Raw genomic sequence first — 23945 nt, 5'->3', positions numbered from 1 at the left:
TTTTTGATTTTTGTGGTATTAGAGTAACTTTAAAATGTAATATCTTTACATTGGCTAATGATTTTTGACTAAAAGTTTCAGGGTATTTTCAGTATACTACATTCGGTTAACAGATAGGATTTTAAAAATTTATGTTCAATTTTCTTAAACAAAGAAATTAGTTCACAAGTCAAATCACTTTGTGTTTCAAGCATAATTTCAATAATTCGTGATTATATTTAAAATAAGTCCTTAAATTAAAAATCAATCTGTCAACCGTAATAAAACAGTATAATGCATTACTCTACGAAGTTTGAACCAGAAAAAATTAAAATAAAGGAAAATAAGATACGCCACAAAGTTATTTAATTTTTGACATTATTTAGACAATTTTTCCGCCATAATAGATGTAATAATAAATGATTTCAAACTTTTTTCCGTATATATATTTCTCATCTGAAAAATATTCGTTTTTAGCTTTATTCCAACTTTTTATTAAAAAAGTTCTTTTTAGTAGTGTACCACGTTTTTATGTTATATTATAATATTATATAAGTTGTATATGTTATTATATACAACTTATATAATATTATATACTTTATATTATTACAAGTTAAACATGATAAGTTATATATCATTTAAGTTATAAATAAACTTTATGTATATTATTTAAGTTATAAATAATTTTTATTTTTTTTTATTTTTATTTTTTTGATTGTCATTGTAATAAGTAACATCCAAGCTAAATAGTAAATATCCAGTATCCAATATTGGTTATTTTTACGGTAAATTGAACTGAAATGGCGTTTTAAAAGTAACTTCAAAACGCTCTACCCACCTTGCGCACATATTCAGCTGTAATGGAAAATAAAAATGGCTACTTATATCGTCGGTTACGTTATAATTTATGTTAGCTTAGTGAAACTTATATTAGGAGCTGAAGTTTTCCCCAGGTTTAAACCTTATAAAATAAATATAAAAAATGTGTCTGGTTTATTTGACTATACGCAATATCAACCCTTCAACATGGTAAGATATACAAAAATAACATGAAAACTTATCGATTATAAAATCGAAAACAAAACTTATCGATTATAAAGACAAAAGGAGTTATATATCGTTTAACTTTTTGCAGATAGAAAAAGAGTTGCATAAAATTTCGAAAAGTCAACTAAAAAGCGTCGAAGCTAAGCTTTTTAGTATCGGAACAACTTTTGAAAATAGAAGTCTATGGGCGTTAAAGGTAATTTTTTTTATAGGCTTTTATTGGCTCGAAAGATAATTTATTTATTTTAAGACTCTTAAAGCATTTTTCTTGCATTGTGTAGCTATTTACGAGTTTATTTTTAATGATTGTTAAAGATAATTAACATTTATACACAATTAATGCAATTTATTATTTATTTAATTGAAAGTAAACTCACTTTTATAAATAAGAAGGAGTTTACTTTCAAATGTAGGTTATGTAAAAGTAGATTTTTTTATGTGGTGGGGATCAAACTTAAAACTTCACTTACGAAGCGAACTAAATATTAGGCTCTGGGGATCTTGCTGGCCATTTTAATGTTTCAATTTTACTGTTGTTGACGCTAGCATTATGTTGCTAAAAAACAAAATTTTCACCACCAATAACAGATGTCGTAAAAAGTTAAACAATAAATAAGTAAACAATAAAACAAGTAAACAATTAAAATCTTTAGCTTTTATTACTTCATCAACAAAATGAACTTCTGATTTACCATGATACCTAATTGCGCACCAAATTATTAAACCACACATGGCCGAATTTGTTGCCTTGAAGTCAAAAAATTAGTATGTCTATTTTACAAAGATTTTAGCTTTAAAATCAAAACCTTATGGTTATTTTGTAAATACTTTATTGAAGTTTAAATAATTTACTTGACTAAAATTTTAGTTACCCAAATTCTTAACCTTAAAATATTAAGACAATTAAAGAGAAATCATGGTCACATTAAGCCTAACTCATGGTCACATTAAGCCTAACTCATGGTCACATTAAGCCTAACTCATGGTCACATTAAGCCTAACTCATGGTCACATTAAGCCTAACTCATGGTCACATTAAGCCTAACTCATGGTCACATTAAGTCTAACTCATGGTCACATTAAGCCTAACTCATGGTCACATTAAGCCTCACTCATGGTCACATTAAGCCTAACTCATGGTCACATTAAGCCTCACTCATGGTCACGTTAAGCCTAACTCATGGTCACATTCAAGTGAACTATCTATTTTAGCGATTATTATTCTTTGCTCTACAAAATCTTTTAGTTTTTAAATTATTGCTTCAAACAACTAACATTAACAGGAATATGTTGTAAAACATCATTTCTTTTTAAAATTTACTCGTAAATTTACTTAAAACAACAAAATTTGTATTACAAAAGCTCTACCAAGTCAAGATTCTTTTATTTCTCAAAGAAAAAGTATATATACTATGTTGTTATGCGCTTATTTATTTGTCTCTCTTGGTTTGTTAAACTTTAAAGGCAGCAACTTCATTTTTTCTAATGTTTCCATTTTTAATTTATTGCTTATTGTTTAAGTATATCTTGGTAACAATTATATTTACCGATTTCTTTCACCATTCCTCATGCTTTATACACATAAAACTGCTATCAATTGGTTAATATATTTCAAGCGGGTTTACTTAAAACTACCTACCTTAGTTACCTGCTAACTTAAAATACTTGAAAGCTTTTTTTAAGTTAGCAGGTAACTAAGGTAACAATTCATTTTTCTCATAAAAATTATGCAGTAAACTCCAAGAAATTTCACTAGCTTGAATATGAATAAAATTATCAAACTCGATGAAATTGAATAGTAGAAATATAAACCGCTCTGAATTTATTAAATTATTCCTAACATCTTTAGTAAATGAAAACTGACATATAAATTGTAAATCTGGTGTCTAATAAAAGTAAAAAATATGTCATTATCTTGTTCATCAAAACGTAGAATCTTGAATGCTGAAACATTTGCTGCATGATCGTTAGTTATCATAGCTCGTACATTAAAAGATTTTTATATAAAGTTTTTAACATTTCTTATGCAAACTAATCAAAGAAATTTCAAACTCTGGACAGGCCTTAATAATAAAGGGGATCAATTCTTTCAAGCTAACGACCATGAGCACAGCTATTCCAGAATAGAATTTACCGTCATTATTAGCACCAATTAAAATTCCTCCGTGATATTGAGGACTCTTTAGTAACTACACCTCATCAATTAAATCAACACAGCCAGCACTAATACTACCATTTTCCAAAAGTGATAATAATCTAGATACTGGATCAATGCCACCTTTTGAAAGTGAATTTAAATAAGACAATGAAGGAAGTGGAAACTCTTCTATTAGCAAAGTATATGCCTATTTTGATGTATTTTTGTGCATCAGGAAAAATCTAGTTATTTCAATTATGTAGATTGGACGTCGTTGTGTTTTATAAAAAGATAATTTATATAATTTTGATGACATACTTTTTGATGCCTTCTCTACAACTTAATGCATATAAGAAACAAAATCAACATGCATACTGACACTGCTCAATTTACAAACACTGCCTTCTCGAAACCATTTAGGTAATGGAACTGGCCTACCTTTCATATGTAGCTTTACATGTTAGTCTTCATCAATCTTAATATTCTCGATGTTAGAAGTAACATCTTCATCAAAAAAAAATTCGAAGATATAACACAAGGTTATGAGTTCTTTTAAATAAAAATCCTGCTAGACAAAAACTTTCCATAAAATTTAGAATGTTTTCAATTTTATCATGTTTTCTGAAATCATCTGTTTTATCTAGCAAAGGATGGTTGTATATACGAACTGCAGGTGGCTTACCTAAAGTTGAGCTTGATTGAATTAGAGATGACTTTGATAAGATATTTTGGTTGGTAATAATTGTTTGTGAAGGATTTTTAGAATAGTTCAATGTTCTACGTTTACCTCTTTTAAAATATTTATCTTCAAAATGATTGATACTTTTTGCTGAGTTTTCTGTAAGGTTCCAATCAGCTCGGTTTACAAATTCTGCTATCAGGAAAACTAAGGACAGTTTTGAATAGCACGTGTAGCAATTCCAGAGCGCAACAAAAAACATTTGACGTTTGACAAAAAACACGTATTTTTCATGAAATTTAATCATATCTTTTTTTATAATTAAGTTAGAACTTTGATGTTTTTTGTATCAATTAGTTTGACTTTTCAACCATGTATAGGAAGTACTAAGTTTTAAATGGCTTCACTCATATATAATTCATGTCTTAAGACAACTATTAATAAAAACTTGCCTATATTTGTATATATATATTAATAAAAACTTGCCAACATATATATATATATATATATATATATATATATATATATATATATATATATATATATATATATACACATACACTATTAATAAAAAATTACTTGCCGCGGAAACATTTTTTCAAAAGAAGATTTTGAAGGTGTGGTTGCTGTTGCTGGAACATTCTTCATTCTTTCGCTAATAATTATTAGTAAGCCATGCACCACCACCACCCATTTGACGCCGTTGCTGTGTTACTGATACTTTACTCAAATTATGAAAATAATAATTCCAAACATCCGGTCCACCAAGACATGCGACTAGTATTTTCTGAAAAAAGACGAGTGCCTTTCTTCAGAAAATACTACTCATTGCCGATCTTTTTTCTATGGTCCATTTCAAAAGTTATTTATTCATTTAAGTGTTTTGTTGTCAATGGTGGTTTTCCCTAAAAGTTTTTTTCGCAAAAGTTGAAAAGCATAATGAATAACTCGCTGAATTGTACGTTAGCAATCACACTTGTTTTTGAGTAATTCGATTTGCAGTTAATGAATATTTTGAGGGTTTTCTTAACAACTTTTGCCTATTACTTAATGTTAATGAACGTCCGGGGATTTTTTATATTCCATACGTATGAGTAAGCATACGTATAGAATATAAAAAATACATAAGTAAAACAAGCAAACAAAAAATAGAATAAAAAAGTATAAAAAATTATTTACACTAGATCGAAGAAAAAGATACAAGAAAATTAAAAAAAAATATTGTTATTGATTGTGGAGCACATGCAAGAGAATGGCTGGCCCCATCGACATGTATGTATATAATTAACAAGGTAATAAAGTTTTTTTCTTTTTATATAAAAATGGTTTCAAACTAAAAGTTGCTAACATTTACAACTTTTAAAATTTATTTCAACCTAAGCTAACTTTAGAACATCCATCGTTAAGGAATACTAAACTAATTAAACGTTTTAACTGGATTATAATTCCTGTTTTAAATCCGGATGGATATGCGTATACTTGGCACAACCAATCAACAAGGTTATGGAGAAAAAATAGATCCTTTACTGAAAAACAGATTAATTTTATAAATGAAAAAAACGACGAATTGTGTATAGGCGTAGATATAAATCGAAATTTTGATGAAGAATGGGGAGGTACAAACACTTTTTTTATAAAGTTTCAAATATATACAAATGTATATATATATATATATATATATATATATATATATATATATATATATATATATATATATATATATATATATATATATATATATATATATATATACATATATATATAATATAAGTTTATAATATAATTTAATATATGGATAATAATGTTATATAATGTTTGTATAAAATATAATAAAATATGTGTATAAAATACAATATAATATATGTATATAATACAATGTAATATATGTATATAATGTAATATAATATATGTATATAATATAAATTTTTGGTTAATTTAGGTGTAGGAGCCCCTGCAAATCCTTGCTTTGAAATGTATGCAGGAGACAAACCTTTTTCAGAAAAAGAATCGATCGCATTGTCTAATTTTTTGAACACCACAATAAATGAAACATTGGCATACATTAGTTTGCACGCGTTTGGATTATCATGGATGACACCATGGGGATTCAAAAAGCAGTTACCCAAGTCATTTAACGAAATGGTTTGAATTTTGAATCATTTAATTATTTACATTGCTAAGAATATTTCAACCTGATTTAAAGATCTTAATGTTTTTATGAAGGTGTTAAAGTAATTAAAATTGAAAAAGTTATTTAATTTAACTATATTAGTCAAAAATTGAAATTTTGATTAATATAGTTAAGCAGGGCCGTCCTGAAGAGATTATAAAGGCGGTGGTTGTGTTTGTGTGGAGGAGAGAGGGGGAGTTTTTTTTTTTTTTTTTTTTTTATTTTTTTTTTTTTTTTGCTATATAAATTTATTAAAGTCGTAAAGCATAATATAAATACAAATAGCAGGGGCAAGAAGAAGACATAATTGGTCTTATCACCAAGCCCCTTAGTCTATACCGTAAATATAAGACAACAAAAATTTAAAAACGTAACACTATATAATATAAAACATTTTTATAAAGACTTAATAGAATAAAAATCATCGGTCCTAAAGTCCTACTTTAACTTTTTGTTTTTGTGTTGGTCAAGAAAAATTTTAAAAAAAGAAAAAAAGGAATTTGTACAAAGAAACTATATTACTAATAAGCAAGCAAGCAAATACGCATAATCCTGAAGCTTTCCTTTTACACCAGCATATACCTTTAAATATGTGAATAATTCTTATAAACCATAATTTTATATATATATATATATATATATATTTTTATTTTTTTTCAAGCCTCATTAAAACTTCAGAAAAAGTTGAGCGCTACGTCGATCATCTGTAGTTTTTGCTTTAATTTATTCTTAAACTCATTTAGCATAGAAATTGTTTTAAGTTCATTAGTTAATATTTTATTCCATAATTTCGGCCCTCTAGTAGAAATTGAAAATTCGGTCGCCGCAAAATAACTTTTGGGTTGGATATAACTGTTATTTGAAAATCTGGTGAGATATCTATTCTGATTTATTTTGAATAATGGGTAAAAAATTTTAGGAGATACATTTTTATTAATTTTGAACATAAATATAAGAACTTGATAGACATTTAATTGATAAACATTCATTATATTTAAATTAACAAATAATGCTTGGGAGTGTGTATAACGGCCCACATTGGAAATGATTCTGATTGCATGCTTTTGTTTATTAAATAGTTTTTTTATTTTATTTTTATTTGTACTGCACCAAGCAATATTTGCATAATTAAGATGGCAATGAATGAACGAGAAATATAAAAGCTTTAAGCAAGTTGGATTTAAAAAAGGCTTAGCTCTGCATAGCAGGCCTATGTTCCTTGAGATTGTATTTTCGAGATATTGTATGTGATCTCTCCACGTCACATTTTCATCAAGAAGCACGCCGAGAAATTTTAAAGTGGTTTCTCTTTTTATGTCCTGATTGGCAATACAAAGTTTTGGAAGTTTCAATGGAATTTTATCTCGGTCATGAAAACGATGGAAAAAAGTATATTTTGTTTTGGTTACATTTAACGATAATTTGTTTGCATTAAACCATTCAGTAAGATTTAATAGCTCTTTGTTTACTGACTTAAACAGAATATTTATATCATTATGTGCATAAAATAGATTTGTGTCATCTGCAAATAATATTGTATCTAGTTCGGTACAAGCTTTGCTTAAATCATTAATAAAAATGAGAAATAGGAGTGGCCCTAATATAGATCCCTGAGGAACCCCACATGTTATGTTCATATTGGTTGTTTTACCTTCATTATAAGAAATGTATTGTTTTCTATTTGACAAATAGCTTTTAAACCACGCAATATTTGTATGTTTAATACCATAGTTTTCTAATTTTGTTAGTAAAATGTAATGATCGACAGTGTCAAAAGCCTTACTGAGATCAATAAATACACCTAATGTATATTTATTTTCATCAGATGATTTAAAAATATCATGAACAAGATGAACAATAGCCTGATCAGTAGAGTGGCTCTTTTTAAACCCAAATTGCTTACTATAGAGAATATTGTTTACATCTAAAAAGTAATACAATCTTTTATACATAATGTGTTCTAATAACTTTGAAAAGCATGATAGTATGGAGATAGGCCTGTAATTGGAGACACTAGTCTCATCTCCTGATTTTAGTATAGGTATTACCCTTGCAATTTTAAGTTTATCGGGAAAGATTCCTTGGTTTAAAGAGAGCGTAAATATATGCAAAAGCGGAATTTTTAAATAAGGCATTGATTTAATTACTACATTACTGCTTACATCATCAACTCCATTACCTTTATTTGGTTTAAGTAAGTACATGGCATTTAGCAATTCTGTTTCTGTTAGCATATTATTGTCCATTATATTATTATTAGAGTTTAGGTATGATTTGAAGCAAGTTTGACTTTTATTTATTTTTGATGCTAAACTTGGACCTGTGCTAACAAATGCATGGTTAAACGAATTAGCAATTATTGCGTCGTTAATAATTTCACAGTCATTTATAATTAGTTTTTTTGGTAAACAACTATTATTCATATCTTTTTTACCTATAACCTCTTTTATTATGTTCCAAGTTTTTTGTATATCATTTTTGTATTTTAGCAATTGGCTACTATAGTAAAATTTTTTTGAGCGCTTTACAATCGTCACAAAAAGGCGATTATAGTTTTTATAGTTTGTTTCATTTTTAAAAGTCCTTTTTTTAATGAACTTCTCATACAATCGTTGCTTTTTTTTCGAAGATTTTATGATTCCGGGTGTTATCCAGGGATTTTGTAGAGTTTTTGATTTAATAAATTTAGTTGTTATTGGGAATGCTTTATTGTAGTGACATTCAAATATATGATAAAATTTATCATAAGCTTCATTAACATTTTTTGTTTTCAAAACGGGTTCCCAGTTTGTTGTCGATAAAAGGCTAATAAATGTCACAAGAGAAGCGTCCTTAATTACTCGTTTTTTAGTTTTTACTTTTTTAGAAGGTTGATTTAACGATTTTTGTGCTGTTATAAAAACCGGAAAATGATCAGATATGTCTGTAATAAATATTCCAGTTTTAATTTTTACGTTTTTGAAATTATTAATTATAATTTGATCAATTGAAGTAGCAGTATTTTTTGTAATTCGAGTAGGTTTATTTATAGTAGGAATAAATCCATTTTGAAACATAATATTGAAAAAAGTTCTGACGTCTTTGTTTTTGTTGTATTCAAGTAAATCTAAATTCAGATCGCCTACGAAGTAAACGCATTTGCCACATAATTCTTCGCTTATAATTAAGCTTTTAATTTGTTTGTTAAATGCTTTTTTATTACCAGAAGGCGGTCTGTATATGACGTGTACAACTGCGTTCTTGCAAGTTTTGTTTACAACTTCTATTGATAACAATTCAAAATCATGCGTAACAGCAAAATAATTTTTGCGTAGTTTGAAATCTAAGGAGTTGTGGATAAAAATGCATAATCCTCCACCTGTTTTTTCAGAGTCTCTAATTTGATGCAAAACTTTATAATTATTAAGTTGAAAATTAGAATTGTTTTCAATTTCCTTATCGCGGCACCATGTTTCGGTTAGACATATAATTTGAAAGTTAATTTTGACACTGAATAAAAATTGCTTAAATTTCTCAAAATTTTTTTGGAGGCTCCTTATATTAAGGTGTAGGATAGATAATGCAGTTGAATTTATGTCAGCAGTAATACATGAGATATCTGAACTATAGTAATAAGGACTTATATTTAATAATCCCTCCTCATCATTATAAAATTTAATATCTGATTGATTTTTTAACGGTATATATTTGTTTATTAGGAAAGGTTCAAGATTATTTATGTCAATATTAATCAGAGCGCTATTATCAAAATTATTCCTAAATAATCGATTAGTTTCCATTTTAAAAATGTAAATTTAAGATAACAAATATAAATAAAAATAAAAAAAATAATAGTTACTATTCCTTTCGAATCCACTCTCGAACGATTAGTTTATCGTAAGATATTATTGCAAACTTGCCAAGCTCTCGTTCCTTTTTCATTCGCTCTTTTAGATCTTTTCTTATTAATATTGTTTCTGTGCAGTAATCTTCATTAACGTAGATTTTTTTTCCTTTTAATTTTTGGACGTTTTTTAAAATAGCAACTTTATCTTTATAATTTAGAAGTTTAATAACAACTGTTCTAATCTTTTTCGAGTCTCTAATCCCAGTCCTATGTGCCCGTTCAATTTTTATATTTTTCAATCCAAGTAAATCTTCGAAGAATTTTTGCACTTTTAATTCAGTCTCATTCCAATTTTCGTTTTCACTTTCTTTTAATCCGTCAATTCTCAAGTTATTTCTTCTTGAGCGGTCTTCTATTTCTCTAAGTTTACTCTTTATTTTTGTGATCTCACTATTATCTTTTATCTTGTTATTAATTTCTTTTGTTTTTTTCTTCAGTAGTTCTAATTTACCTGAGATAATATCATCGTTTGCTTGAATGAATTTCTGCATTTCACTGAATTCAGTTACTAACAACGTCACGGATTTATTTGTTAATTCAAGGTCGTTTGTAATGGCGATTATTTTATTTGAGTTATCAATATTATCTTTATCATTTTTATCAAGTCGTTCAGTAATAATTTTCATGTTTGCAGCTGTTATGGAAGCAAATATTTTTTCGTGCTCTTTTAATAATTTTCTAGTTTCGTTTAGGATGTCGATTTTTTGCTTTTCAAGCATTTCAGAGAATAATTTTTCGATACAATTTATATCCATAACAAGAATTTGAACGATACCAAGAAAATAGAAGAAAAAAGTTTTTAATAATAGTAAAAATAACAACAAAAATAAAAAAAAAGTTTCAGCTAAAAATTTTCTAAGCTTTAAACGCGTCTGCTTTCAATTGAATAGTTTGACATCTGTATTTTGGTGACATACGTTTTGCCGAGTAAGGCCTAAAAAATTTTTTTTGCCAACTAAGATCATTAAAAATAAAAAAGTGCTCGTTGGCTAACATTTGCCGACTGCCAACTACACTCCTTCCCCACCTTCTTGGGACGGCCGTGATTGTAATTCCAAAATTTTCATGGTTTAAGAAAAACATCTTAGAATTCACATTTAAATAGTTTGATATTATTTTAATTCAAAGCAACGCCTTTTAATTTGTTCCTACACTTTTTTACAAGAATATTATGCCTACTCTACATCTACGTTGATGTAGTCAAAAATTGAATAAGAATATTAATTTTGCAGTTTCAACTGTATTGTTATTCAGTTGTTGCTTTTTGTTTATTGACTCAATGCGCTTAAATTACTTGCTTAACATGTTTTTAACTACCTTTGTTTGTGTCAGGTTTGCTTAATACAATATATTCCAAGTCAGTTTTTTAATAATATCTAGTTTAATTAAAAGTGCTACACACTAAAAATTAAAGGTAGAAATTTTTAGTTAAGGTAGGATATGTGATATACCCTTAGTAAGGTATAATTTTATACCTTTTAAGGTAGAAAATTATACCTTTAAGTTACAAAATTGTATGACAAATAATTGTTTTTAATATAATTTTCTACCTTAAAAGGTAGAAAATTATACCTTACTAAGGGTATATCATATATCCTACCCTAAGGTAGAAATTTCTACCTTTTTTTTTAGTGTGTACTTGGGTGGATGAAAAGAAAATAGTAACCAAATGACTTTAAATGACTTGTAACATCGCTAAAATAGTCACTTAAGCTGAAAATATAGTTTTTGCAAATTAAAAAAGTTGTTTTCTGGATATACTCAGCTGACTTAAGGTATAATATATAAAGGTTATAATTTCAACCAGTTTGACAGATAAATGCTTAATCCCTTTTCCAGCAAAAAGATGTTTCTTCTACAATTTGAACAAATTACATCCGGGCAGACAACAAACTCTTAATTGTACTGATTCAAAATATACTCCTTGATTTTGCTTTCTATAGATGGTTGTGCTTATGATAATGATTTTGAATTTTTACGTTTTTATCCAAACAAACTGTTTTAATTCAGCCATATTTACCGCTGTCTTTTTCTCTAATTTTTTCTTATAATGCCCAATAATTGGTGGATTTTATAGTTTTTAAGACAAAAATTTTTAGTCTTTTATACTTTTTTAAAATCTAAATTACTAACTCTTCTGATTGACTTTAGATTTGTATTGTATTTGTAAAACACTTACACAAACTATATTTGCTTAAAAAAAAAAAAAAAAGTGAGAGTTTGAACCTGGCGATCATTATTGTCCACTGTGAATGCCAAATAATGTTTTTACAAAGATATCTGGCTATGAAAATAGCTGTTTAAAAAAAGGTAGCTAAAACATTTTAAAATATATATTTTAATTTTATTTAAAGGTAGTCGGTAAAAATGCGAACCGCAAACAGCTAACCGGTAAAATGCGAACTTTTTTACGAACCATGGTTGTTAATGATGTAATATTTTTTATTTTCCGTTTGCCATTAAATTGTCTATTTTGCTATATATTTTATGCAGAGCCGACGACACCTAGCTATAGTTAACTGTGTGAAAAACTAAATTAAACCATTTAGACTTTATTTATCATTTAGGTTTGCAACTTCTCCTTACCATTCTTTTATAACTTTTTAGGGACCTTAATAAAGAAAAGGTTTGTTGCTTGTAACGTTTGAGTAACAGATTAGAGCTTATTTTTATAATTCAGCCAATTAAATTAAATTCAACCAAATTTCCCACAGGTAAAACTCACGTAATAAAGCCTTTGGTTTGGCAATAATAAATAAGTCTAATAATGCTTTTGGCTAAATAAAAGACACTAAAAAATATGATGTGGTCCTTCCAACTAGTATAACAAGAACACTGAATTTCCGCAATCAATTTTTGAAGAAACTAAATATAAGAACGAAGAAATCAAAAGACAGGTGCTTTATAAAACTTTGAAGTTGTATCATCGAACATTGTGTCAAACTCAGTACTCAGATGGTCAAGCAAAAGATTGATTAACAAAATTTCTGAGTGTGCTTCCATTTTTAAAACTCGCAGATTATTATTACTCGTTGTTTTCTTTTTTAAATAATGCACAAAATATTTTATTTTGCATTCATTATTGGGAAGAATGTGGAACATGATACGTTAGGTAAATAAAAAACTAATTTTTTCAAAAACATTTCAAAGTTAGGAAAAAATCCAAACCTACTAATAAAAAAAACCACGGATATATCTACACACACACACACACACACACACACACACACACACACACACACACACACACACACACACACACACACACACACACACACACACACACACACACACACACACACACACTCACAGATATATATATATATATATATATATATATATATATATATATATATATATATATATATATATATATATATATATATATATATATATATATATATATATATATATCCTACAGTAAAGCGGCCTAAAATATATAAACAAAAATGAAAAAAAAAAAAACAATCTTTAAATCTTATTACAAAAATAGAAAAGCCAGTTTTATTCTAAAAATAAAATTTTGGGGAAAAATATATTTTGCAGAAAGTTTTTTATTTTTTAATTATTGCTTAATTTTTTTTTAGAAAAGAGTTGCACAAATTGCAGTGAATGCAATGAAAAAATTGTCTGGTGTAAAATATTCTATCGGCACTTCTCATGACAAACTTTGTAAGTTTAAATTTCAGTATAAAATACATTTACTAAAAACAGCAACTTTCCATAACAAACAGCAACTTTCCATAACAACACTGACTTAAGATAAACTGTTAAATTAAAGTTAAAAAGGAAGCATAATCATCAAAATTCCTAAAAAAAAAATTGATAAATAATAAAAGGAATAAATAAAATTGAAATAAATAAAAAGGAATTACTAACGTTTGATGTTAAAATAACATATCTATAATTGATATTTAAACAAAATTATACTAATTCTAACTTCAATATAACAATTGTTTTTAGATCCGAATTCTGGAAGTAGTATTGACTGGGCACATAGCAAATTGCATATACCATACACTTATTTGATAGAAATGCTTCCAGGAAACAACAAGACTTCTTCTATAGATATGTCTTCTTTTATGCCTCCTCCTAACATGATGGTACAAAATGCAAAAGATATTTTAGAAGGATTGAGTGCAATGGCTTTATCTTTATTAACACCAATACGAATGTGAAAATTTTCTTCACGACCATTTCAAATGCATTAAAATTTAGTTAGCCATTTTTAAAATTTTACCTTAATAAAGCTTAAAATATTAGCTTAATAAAGCCAAAAATAATCTGATATATTATCTATCAGTAAAAAATCTATAAACCTTTCGTATGACATATTAGAACTTGAATAGTTAATTATTATGATTCTATTTTACTCATTTTGTTTTTTCTTAAACAATCTTCTAATTCCCGCCACGGATTTTCCAACATAGATGGCTTGAAATACTCTTCAATAGATGATGGGTCCGACTAAACAATTAAAAATTTCTACATAAGAAAATACGATAACACGTTAATTTATTTTTAATGCAGTACACAATAGTACACACACATTTATATATATATATATATATATATATATATATATATATATATATATATATATATATATATATATATATATATATATATATATTCCCAAAAATCCCGATATTGAGGTCGGGGTGGATGGGTTTGTATTTTAATTTTTTTAATTTAAAATGCTTGTTTTAAATTTTCAAATTTTTAAGACCAGGTGACACTGAAAGTTTTAATTTTGTTCAGTGAGATTTTTTGTCAGTGAGACAATTTCAGTTACAACACAAAAAAAAGTTGATAAACATGAACAGGGCGATATCGACTCTGTTCACTCAGATACAAAGAAAAAAAATGCTTTTTTTAATTGATTTGCTGAGGTTTTAAAGTGATGTTTTACATGACAATTTTAATAACCATTCATTTTATAAATTATCTAAAACTGTAAAAAATTTTCCACAAAAAATATATAGATATTCTGAGTCAGTTTTTTTTAAAAAAAAAAAAGTAATATGTAACAATAGCTTAAAGAAAGATTTTATGATTTTTGTGACAATTGAGCTTTATGTAACCATTTTACCTGAAATACATGGTTATTACTAATAGAGTTATAATGAACACATTTAGAGTTTTCAGAAATCAGTGAATCAGTAAAAGTTTTGCAAGAAGCTCTTTGTACAATAATTTTTATGCCGCAACCTTCATTAAACTTCCTTTTTTTTTCGTTTTTTACTAGTTTAAACATCTTCCATAACGTTAAGATGGAAAACAGTTAGCACTGAAGTTTATATTTTAAATTAAATAATTTTAATTTTGATTAAAACTACAAATGAAAACACAATTAACACCAAGATAAAAAATAGGATTTGTATTTATGCATATACTTTTTTGTATTTAAATTTGTAAAATATCATTAAAAATCACAACAAAGAGATAAAAGTCTTTATTTTTTGTATCTGAGGGATCAGAATCCTACTCAATTCTGCCTTTAATTTAACACCCCTAAAGGCATATTACTTTTTGTTTTTGTTTTTATCATATAGTTTTATCATATAATTATGATCATATAATTTCATAAAATCACAATTTATCGACAAATTTTAAATTTGATTTAAAAAAATTTATTTGATAATTGTGACCAAAATAATTATTGGGGTATGGAATAATAAACTATAAATATTAAAAGCATTTTAAAAAATAATTTTTTTATGAAATTTTAAAACTGCCAACAAATTATGACCTTGTTATTACAAAAAAAATTATTATTTTTTACTCAAAACGCAATTCAGACATCAGATCCATCACCTGATTTATGCAAAACAAGAAGAAGATACTACTGAAAGTTAAAAAACAGCTTTATGTTTTATATTTGCAACTTGGTGAATGATAATGAACTTGTTTATTGTGTTACAAAAAGAACTGCTGTATTAATGAAAAAAAAGATTACCACAACAACAAAAAAACTGCATTTTGTGGGTCAGAATTCTGTTAGAATTTGAAAGAAACAATAAAGAGCATTCATGCATACTCATTTACCTAAAATAGTTTAGTTCAAGCTAAAATGATCGTTCCTAAACCTTGTGTCCTAATTATGCTTAAAACATTACAACCTTCAACAACAGACCATGAATACCAAAAGATGATTAGCTAAATACTTAATCTTTAAAACTTTGTCATAGTAGTAGTAGTAGTAGTAGTAGTAGTAGTAGTAGTAGTAGTAGTAGTAGTAGTAGTAGTAGTAGTAGTAGTAGAGTAGTAGTAGTGCACTAACTTCATTTTATAAGCAAACAGTTTATAAGCATAGTTAGCATAATTAGGATAAAAATCTCTAAAAAAAAGCATAACTTAGCATAACTTAGCATAACTTTCACCGTAATAAACATATTAATTGGTGTAAAAAAATTTGCAAATTAGAAAACAAAAAAAGTAGTTATAAAACAAAAATATATTTTTTATCAAAAAATAAACAGAAGAATTTATAAATATAAAAGGTCAGGTCAGATCTGGATGATCATGATCATCCTTTTGATAATATGTAACCTAATACAATTTGCCCTTTGTTCTGCTACCTTGTAGGATTCACTTTTGGTGTAGATGTAAGCTGTGCTCCTATATTCCTGTTATCTCCTAATATGGATAAGTTAAATGGTTTTGAAGCAATTGCTGATCTATACATGCTATAGTATATATATATAGGGTTGCCAGATAAACAGTTGCCTAAAGGAGGACATAGAAAAGCCAAAAGAAGGACAAAGGAGGACATACTTAATTTTAGTAATGCCTGATAACAGAAGGTTTTTAAAATTTTTGGGCACCAATGGTCTTTTTTATGGTGGGGTATACAGTACTGAAACTGGATTAGAATAAACAACAAAGAATAATATCTTTTAATGTTATATAAGAAAATGTTATATGAAATGCTAAAATTGCTTCAGGTGTGTAAGCTTTCAGCAATATCTTTGAGCTTTAAGTTGAAAAAAGGACATAAATTTTTTCGACAACGCTGACACTTTGATTAGGTTTCTCACTGTTGACATTGCAGTCTAAGTCAATAGCTACTTTGTTAGTGACAAACAAGTAACTATCAAATATTGCACACTTTTTCTTTTCGCTTGAGAATTTGCATTTTTCTCTTTGACGAAATTAAAGTCATTTTTATAAACAAAGTTGCAATTCAATTTAAGTGCTATAAGAGTGTAAGCGAAAAGATAAAATAAAAATAGGATAAAATATGCTGAGTTAAAAACATTTTAATTGAAAAAGAATAGATCTATACTTTTTTTAATTCTTTTGCCGTTCTATAAAACAACAAAAGAATGCCCAAACTATTTAGTTTTGAGAACAGTTAGTTGTAAATATAATTAAATCGTGTTCTAAATTTTGTTTCAATTTTTGTTTGTTAAACTATTAGACGAATGAATGAAGTGAGACAAAAAACACATTACAATGCAATTGGAAAAGTGAAATGCGCAGAGTTATAAGTAGAACTTGACATTTTAATTAATGTATAGAACGTCAAAAAACTCTAAAAATTATTCAGTTTTTATAGCTAAGTTTAAATATGAAAATATAGGTAAAAGAAAAAAGCATATTAAAAGATTAAAAAATTAAAATATTAATTTTAAATGTTTTCAGCTTCACCTGCAGGACAGAGGACCAAGGATAAAAAAGGAGGACATGTCTGGCAACTCTATATATATATATATATATATATATATATATATATATATATATATATATATATATATATATATATATATATATATATATATATATATATATATATATATATATATATATATATATACACTTATCATAAAAACATAGAGGTTGTCTATCTGTTTGTCTGAGGACAAACAACAAAAAAAGTAAAAAATGAACTTTTTTCTAATTCAATCTGTGGGTAATCTTAGCGGGAAAAAAAATTAAAAAGTTAATTCATGAAGGAGTTATGGTTGTTTTAGTAAATAAAAACGTTTTAAATAAAAAAAAAAGTGCCATTGTACTTTTATTTGACATTTTTTGATGTCATTAAACAGTTTTTTGTGCCATTTCATTTTGACGTCAAAAAACGTTAAATAAAATTGCGTGTCTAACTACTGATTTTACATTTTATTTTACATTGTACTTTATATTACATTTTACATTGTATTTTATATCATATTTTACATTATCTTCTACATTATATTTTACATTATGCTTTATGTTATATTTTACTTCATACTAAGTTATATTTTATACCTAATGGCTAGGTATTCAGTGGGCATGGTAGGAGTTTGGCAGCAGGTTACATAGCGGGCTATGTAAGGGGCAGGTAGCCAATGGGCATTTTAGTAGTTGTGTAGCAGGCAATGTAACTTGCGATTTAGCATGTGGCTAACCCACAGGGTTTGAAATATATATATATTTTAAAAATCTTTGCTTCCAACAAGGCTGTAAGCGACCACATTACCACTTAAACGATTGCAAATTATATGAATCAGGAAAGCAAGATGAAGGAAGCGAATTCCAAAGAACTGATAATCGAGGAAAAAAACTAGACGAATAAGAGTTTTTAGAGCACGTAAGAACAGTCACAGAAAAAGGATGAGACTCAATTGAATGACGAGTAACACGAGAATGAATTTTAGTAGATGGCACAAGAGACGCTAGCTCTTTAGAGCAGTGCCCATTAAAGTATTTGTAGAAAAGAGAAAGAGAAGCAACATTAGGACGATGTGATAATGGTTAGAAGTTGGCTGCAAGAGCAGGTCCAACTATGTTTACAATGCACCTTGTCAAAAAGAGAAAGGACATTAGAAGATCCGCCCCAGATATGGCAACAGTATTCCATACAAGGCCAGATTTGAGATTTATAGAGATAGAGAATAGAATCCGAATTAAGAAAGTGTCTAGCTTGATAAAGAGACGCAATCTTAGCAGATGCTAATTTTGCAACAGATTTGATATATGGTTTCCAAGAAAGATCGGAAGTAAGAGTTAATCCTAAAAGATGAAGAGTGGATGACTCATCAAGTACATTACCATTCATAAATATAGGAAGATCTAAATTATTGCGATAATAATTGGCTGAAAAAAATTAAGTTTTATTTAAATTGAAGTTCACCAGCCACTGTGAGCCCCATGCTGAAGCAGAAGTAAGATCCTTTTGAAGCTCAAATGGCCCCTCCAAGCAATCAGAGAGTGTTGACTTCTTATCACAACAAGAATAAATGGTTGTATCATCAGCAAACAATGCCACCTTAGATGTGAGAATATCTGGGAGATCGTTAATATAAATTAAAAAGAGTATAGGGTCAAAGATAGAACCTTGAGGAACCCCTGAAATAACAGAATAAAAAAAAGAGTGCTCTCCATCAAGGACAACTTTTATACTACGATTGGAAAGGAAGGATTCAATAATCTTAAAGATGTTCCCAGATACACCATATGAAGAAAGATTATGGAGAAGACCAACATGCCAAACTTTATCAAAAACTTTTGAAATTTCAAGAGCAATGGTCTTAACCCCTCCACCTTTATCTAATGCACAAAAAAACCTATCGGTTATTACTGTTAGCAAATCAACTGTAGAACAAGAAGATCGAAATCCATATTGATGGTCAGAAAGTAAGTTATTAAATTCAAGATGAGATATTAAGTGTTTGTAAATTAAAGATTCAAAAACCTTGCTTATGATAGGAAGAAGACTATTGGGATGGTAGTTAGACAAATCAGATTGCTCTCCACAATTTTTGAAAATAGGGATAATAGATGGCGCTTTCCAGCAGGTTGGAAAACAAGACTCTGATAAGCACTTGTGAATAGTTCTGAGAGTATAGACGACAGCTCTGGAGAACACTTCTGCAAGACAATAATATGTATGTTGTCCGGGCCACAAGTTGTAGAAGAGTATAAGCAGGAAATCACTTTAGATACAGAAGCTGAAGTGATACGATTGTCAAGCAATTTATTAGCAATATCATGTAGAATGCAACTAGTGGAATCAAAAGATGATATTGATCAAAAATACTTAGCAAACAGTTCAGTTTTGTCTTTAGGTGAGGTGACAATGTCTGAGCCATACAAGAGAGGTGGAATTAAAGATTTGCCCTTATTATTAATACTATTGAAGATTCTTCAGAAGTCACGAGAATCTAATATTTGAGATGAGATACGAGATTTCATGACCTGAGAATAGTGGCTTTTTCGCGTTAGACAAAACCTTTTTACAATGGTTTCTGGCAGTAATAAACAGATGTCTGTTTTCTAGAAAATTGTTTTGCTGATAGATATGGATGTAATGGTTTTGATTGGCAATTGTAGCAGCAAAATGTGAGGAAAACCATGGAAGAGAGTGAGGCTTGACCTGGAATTGTTGAGAGGGAACAAAAAATTCCATGCCAGCCTGAATCCACAAAGTTATGTTTGAAGCACATTTGTCAACAAGAAGACGAAAGATTTCTACCCAAGGGCTATCATGAAGAAAATCATGGAAAGAGTCCCAGTCAGCTTAAAGGTATTTGTAAGAGGTACAATGATAGGGGGATTCAGGAGATGGAGAAGAAGGAGATATTAGTTTTAGAGATATCAAAGCGCGATCAGAAGCACCTAAGGGTGAATGTGGAGAAACTGAGCACTGACTAGGATCAGAAACAAGACATAAGTCGAGTAGAGAAGGTAAATAATTTAAGTTATCTGGAAAGCGAGTTGGAAAGTTGACTATTTGAGTTAGGGATTGAGAAAAGCAAAAGTTTTGGGCTTTGATGCCTGCAGAATCACTGACACTAGAGCCAGGCTATTCAGTGTGGTGAGCATTAAAGTCAACGACAACAACAATATAGGCTGATGGATAAATAGAGAGGGCTTGGTCAATATGATCAGAAATAACATTAAAAAGAGTGCAGTCTTAAGATGAAGGAGAGCGATATAGAACAAAGAGAAAGGCAATAGAGTGAAGTGGTGCTAAACGAAAGCACATGAAAGAATAGTCTGCGGATTCAAACCTAGTTTCAAGACAAATGAGTGAATTCTTACTAATGTAAATACCCAGGCCAAGCATGTGACTATTGGAGTCTTTATGAATTAAAGGAAGATAACCATCAACACTAAGATTGCAAGATGAGACAGCTTACCTTAAATTAGTCTCACAAAGAGTAAGTAGGTTTTGTGAACTTTGCAAGAGATAAGACTCAACAGAAGAAAAGTTACTTCAAAGATTGCGAATATTAGTGAATGATAGGTTTAGAGAACTCGGTGATGATGATGGTTTATTGCGTTTTATAGTTTTTGGTACTTTATTCATTTTTAAATTTGTTGAAGAACTTGACTCAAAGCATAGATAGTACTCAGAACACTGCTTAATAGCCCAAGCAATTGCCTCATTACTATTCATAAACCCTAAGCTGTAACAAAGGGCTCCAAATGTGGCCTCAGCAAAGCACACCAAAAGTACAAACAGGGACACCATCCATGGGCAACATGGCACTGTTAATACTTTGATATTTTTTAGCTGTTGATGGAATTAGCCTCTCTGAGATCTACCGCAGAGTTCAGGAAACCTGACTACCAGCCGGCCTCAGAACCATAAAACTGAGTTTTAGAGCTGTACCCTCATTAGGAGATAATAGAATGAGTTACCTAGTCATAAAAACAGAGACACAAGCAAAACCTATGCATTGAGTTAAGAAGATTTAGCATTTAACAGCCTAAACTGGAAACAATGTATTAAAAATACATCTGCACCAGCCTAATAGATGAAGAAGGGGTACGAGGCTAGTCAACAGATAGAATCTGTTCACCCCTTAAGTAATAACTATGAGCAGGCTATGAGTTAGTTATGTAATGGGCTATGTATATCAACTTATGTCCTAGTAACAATAAAAAACAACTAAAACTAATAAAAAGCATTAACTAATTCTTTCCGCAATTGCGCGAGCTATCCTACTAGTATATATATACGTATATGCAACTATAAATGCGAGTTTAGATAAGCACTGCAATTTCACACAGAAACAGCGTGCTGCTGGGGACTTCAGTACCTACATTGACTATTATATAGCCTACTGCCGCAAAGGAGTGTCGCTATTTCGACTGAGGGTTTGGCATGCAGCAGCAATCTTTTTGCTTTTATCATTCTTAATTGTAGTGAGAAAGCTTGTCCATAATATGTCGGTTTGAATATTTTATTTGAAAGATTGCCAAACCAAAACTCTTTGTGAATGTATAGACACTCTGCTAGATTTTTAACTATATCCAGTGATGCTAACAAGAATTTCTCAAGAACTTTAAACTAGTGTCATATTGTAGAGTTCATATATCTTTTATTGGCTCTTTAAGTAAGTAAAACTCAATTTCTGCTGTTTAAGTTTAGATGCTCTTTGTGTATGTTAAAAAAGTCTGCTAAAAACTTTAAAAACAACACACCTAAACACTTAAAGTCTTTGAAAAGTTTTTTTAAGGACTAAATAGGTTTTATAAAAACAAAAAAATTTAAGATGATTTTATTATCAAAAATAGGCAGGGTTTTACTATTAAAAATAAGCATTTTGGATTCAGTCTAAATATTGTTATATTTCTATACATTATCTTTTTTGTAAACAGACAAATAAAAATATAAAATATAATATAATAATAAAATTATATATTATTATAATAGTTAAAAATAACAAAAATAGAAGCAATATATATATTTTAAAGTAAAACATTGAAATCCAATATGCATAAATAAAAATAGACAAATAATAAAAATAATAATAATATATATGTATATATATATATATATATATATATATATATATATATATATATATATATATATATATACATATATATATATATATATATATATATATATATATATATATATATATACATATATATACATATATATATATATATATATATATATATATATATATATATATATATATATATATATATATATATATATATATAAACATTGTGTCATAAAAATATTAAATTATTATTGCTTTTGAATGAGGATGTTTAGGCAAGCCCTAAAATTTAAGCTTGCAAAAATAAAAACTTTTAAATTATATTTTTACAACAATGATTGTGAACATCTACAATCACAATCGCTGAAGGTAAATATTCTCACTTGTATTGATTTTAGTTTCACATTTTGGGAAAAAAAAAATTTTTTTTATCAAAAAGTTAAAATTATGATGATCACAGTAATGAATATAATATCTTTTTAAAGAAAATTCATTAAATTTATTAATTAAAGAAATATTAAAAAAACCTAATAAGATAAACATTAACCTTTTTATTATGAGCAGTTCTATGAAAATGTTTTTGAAAATTATTATCATTTCTGTCATAAGGGCTTCTACTTTCTCTTGAGTAAGGTGATGTATTACCTAATTCATTAAAATTTGAATTTGACACATGAGGACTAAACCTCATGAATGGTGTTTGAGAATTATTTCTAATATTAAAAACTCCTCTTGATTGATGTTCAAATTTAGGTGTAAAACTTTGAGGTCTTATTTGGGGAGAAAAACTTCTTTGTTGATTCCAGTTAGCGTTTCTATTTGGGGAATTTTGCATTTTTCCTAAAAAGGTAATAAATTAACATAGTTAAGCTCATTCAATTATGAAACACCATTTAAAAAAATGAAACACCATTTAAAAGTATAATATGCCAAATTTAATTGCCGGCAGTGCCGGCAAATAATTCTGAGGTTTATTGCCGGCAGGATATTCAAAAATATAAAGTTAAAAATTACGTGTCGCATAGATCAACCTACAAAAACCTGCACCTTCAAACTGATTTTGATCTACAAAATAAAACATGTACTAAAAAGTGGAAATAATTTTTAGATGTCCTACTGATTACTGATACTGAGGCCTGTTTTTAGATGTCCTACTGAGGCCTAAATTATTTTCAACCTATAATAGTTATTTTTTAATTCAACCGATTCATGACGTTTTCATTTTCGACCGATTTTTTCTCAACCGATTTTAAAGACTTTTATTTTCGACCGATTTGAGATAATTTGATTTTCAACCGGCTATAGGCGATATTCATTTC

At 28.1% G+C, this 23945-nt stretch overlaps 1 protein-coding gene and 1 long non-coding RNA gene across 2 annotated transcripts; one reads left to right on the top strand and one right to left on the bottom strand.

Moving 5' to 3' along the window:
* The first annotated feature begins 817 nt into the window (after nt 1–817).
* Nucleotides 818–14270, top strand: LOC101238974 (carboxypeptidase B). The gene is made up of 7 exons (XM_065812599.1): nt 818–1008; nt 1115–1222; nt 5027–5134; nt 5224–5458; nt 5782–5984; nt 13486–13570; nt 13862–14270. The coding sequence occupies exons 1-7, from the start codon at nt 853–855 to the stop codon at nt 14074–14076; spliced, it is 1110 nt and encodes a 369-aa protein (XP_065668671.1). The 5' UTR covers nt 818–852; the 3' UTR covers nt 14077–14270.
* Nucleotides 13779–23557, bottom strand: LOC124807878 (uncharacterized). Its single transcript, XR_010642303.1, has 2 exons — nt 23174–23557; nt 13779–14365 (listed from the first exon to the last, which is right to left on the bottom strand). It is a non-coding gene; the product is annotated as an uncharacterized LOC124807878 (long non-coding RNA).
* Between the last annotated feature and the right edge of the window lie 388 nt (nt 23558–23945).

The sequence above is a fragment of the Hydra vulgaris genome, chromosome 12 (assembly GCF_038396675.1).
Source record: "Hydra vulgaris chromosome 12, alternate assembly HydraT2T_AEP".
In the NCBI taxonomy this organism is placed as follows: domain Eukaryota; kingdom Metazoa; phylum Cnidaria; class Hydrozoa; order Anthoathecata; family Hydridae; genus Hydra; species Hydra vulgaris.
Note: the sequence above shows the minus strand (reverse complement) of the source record. Positions and strands in the feature narration are given on the sequence as shown.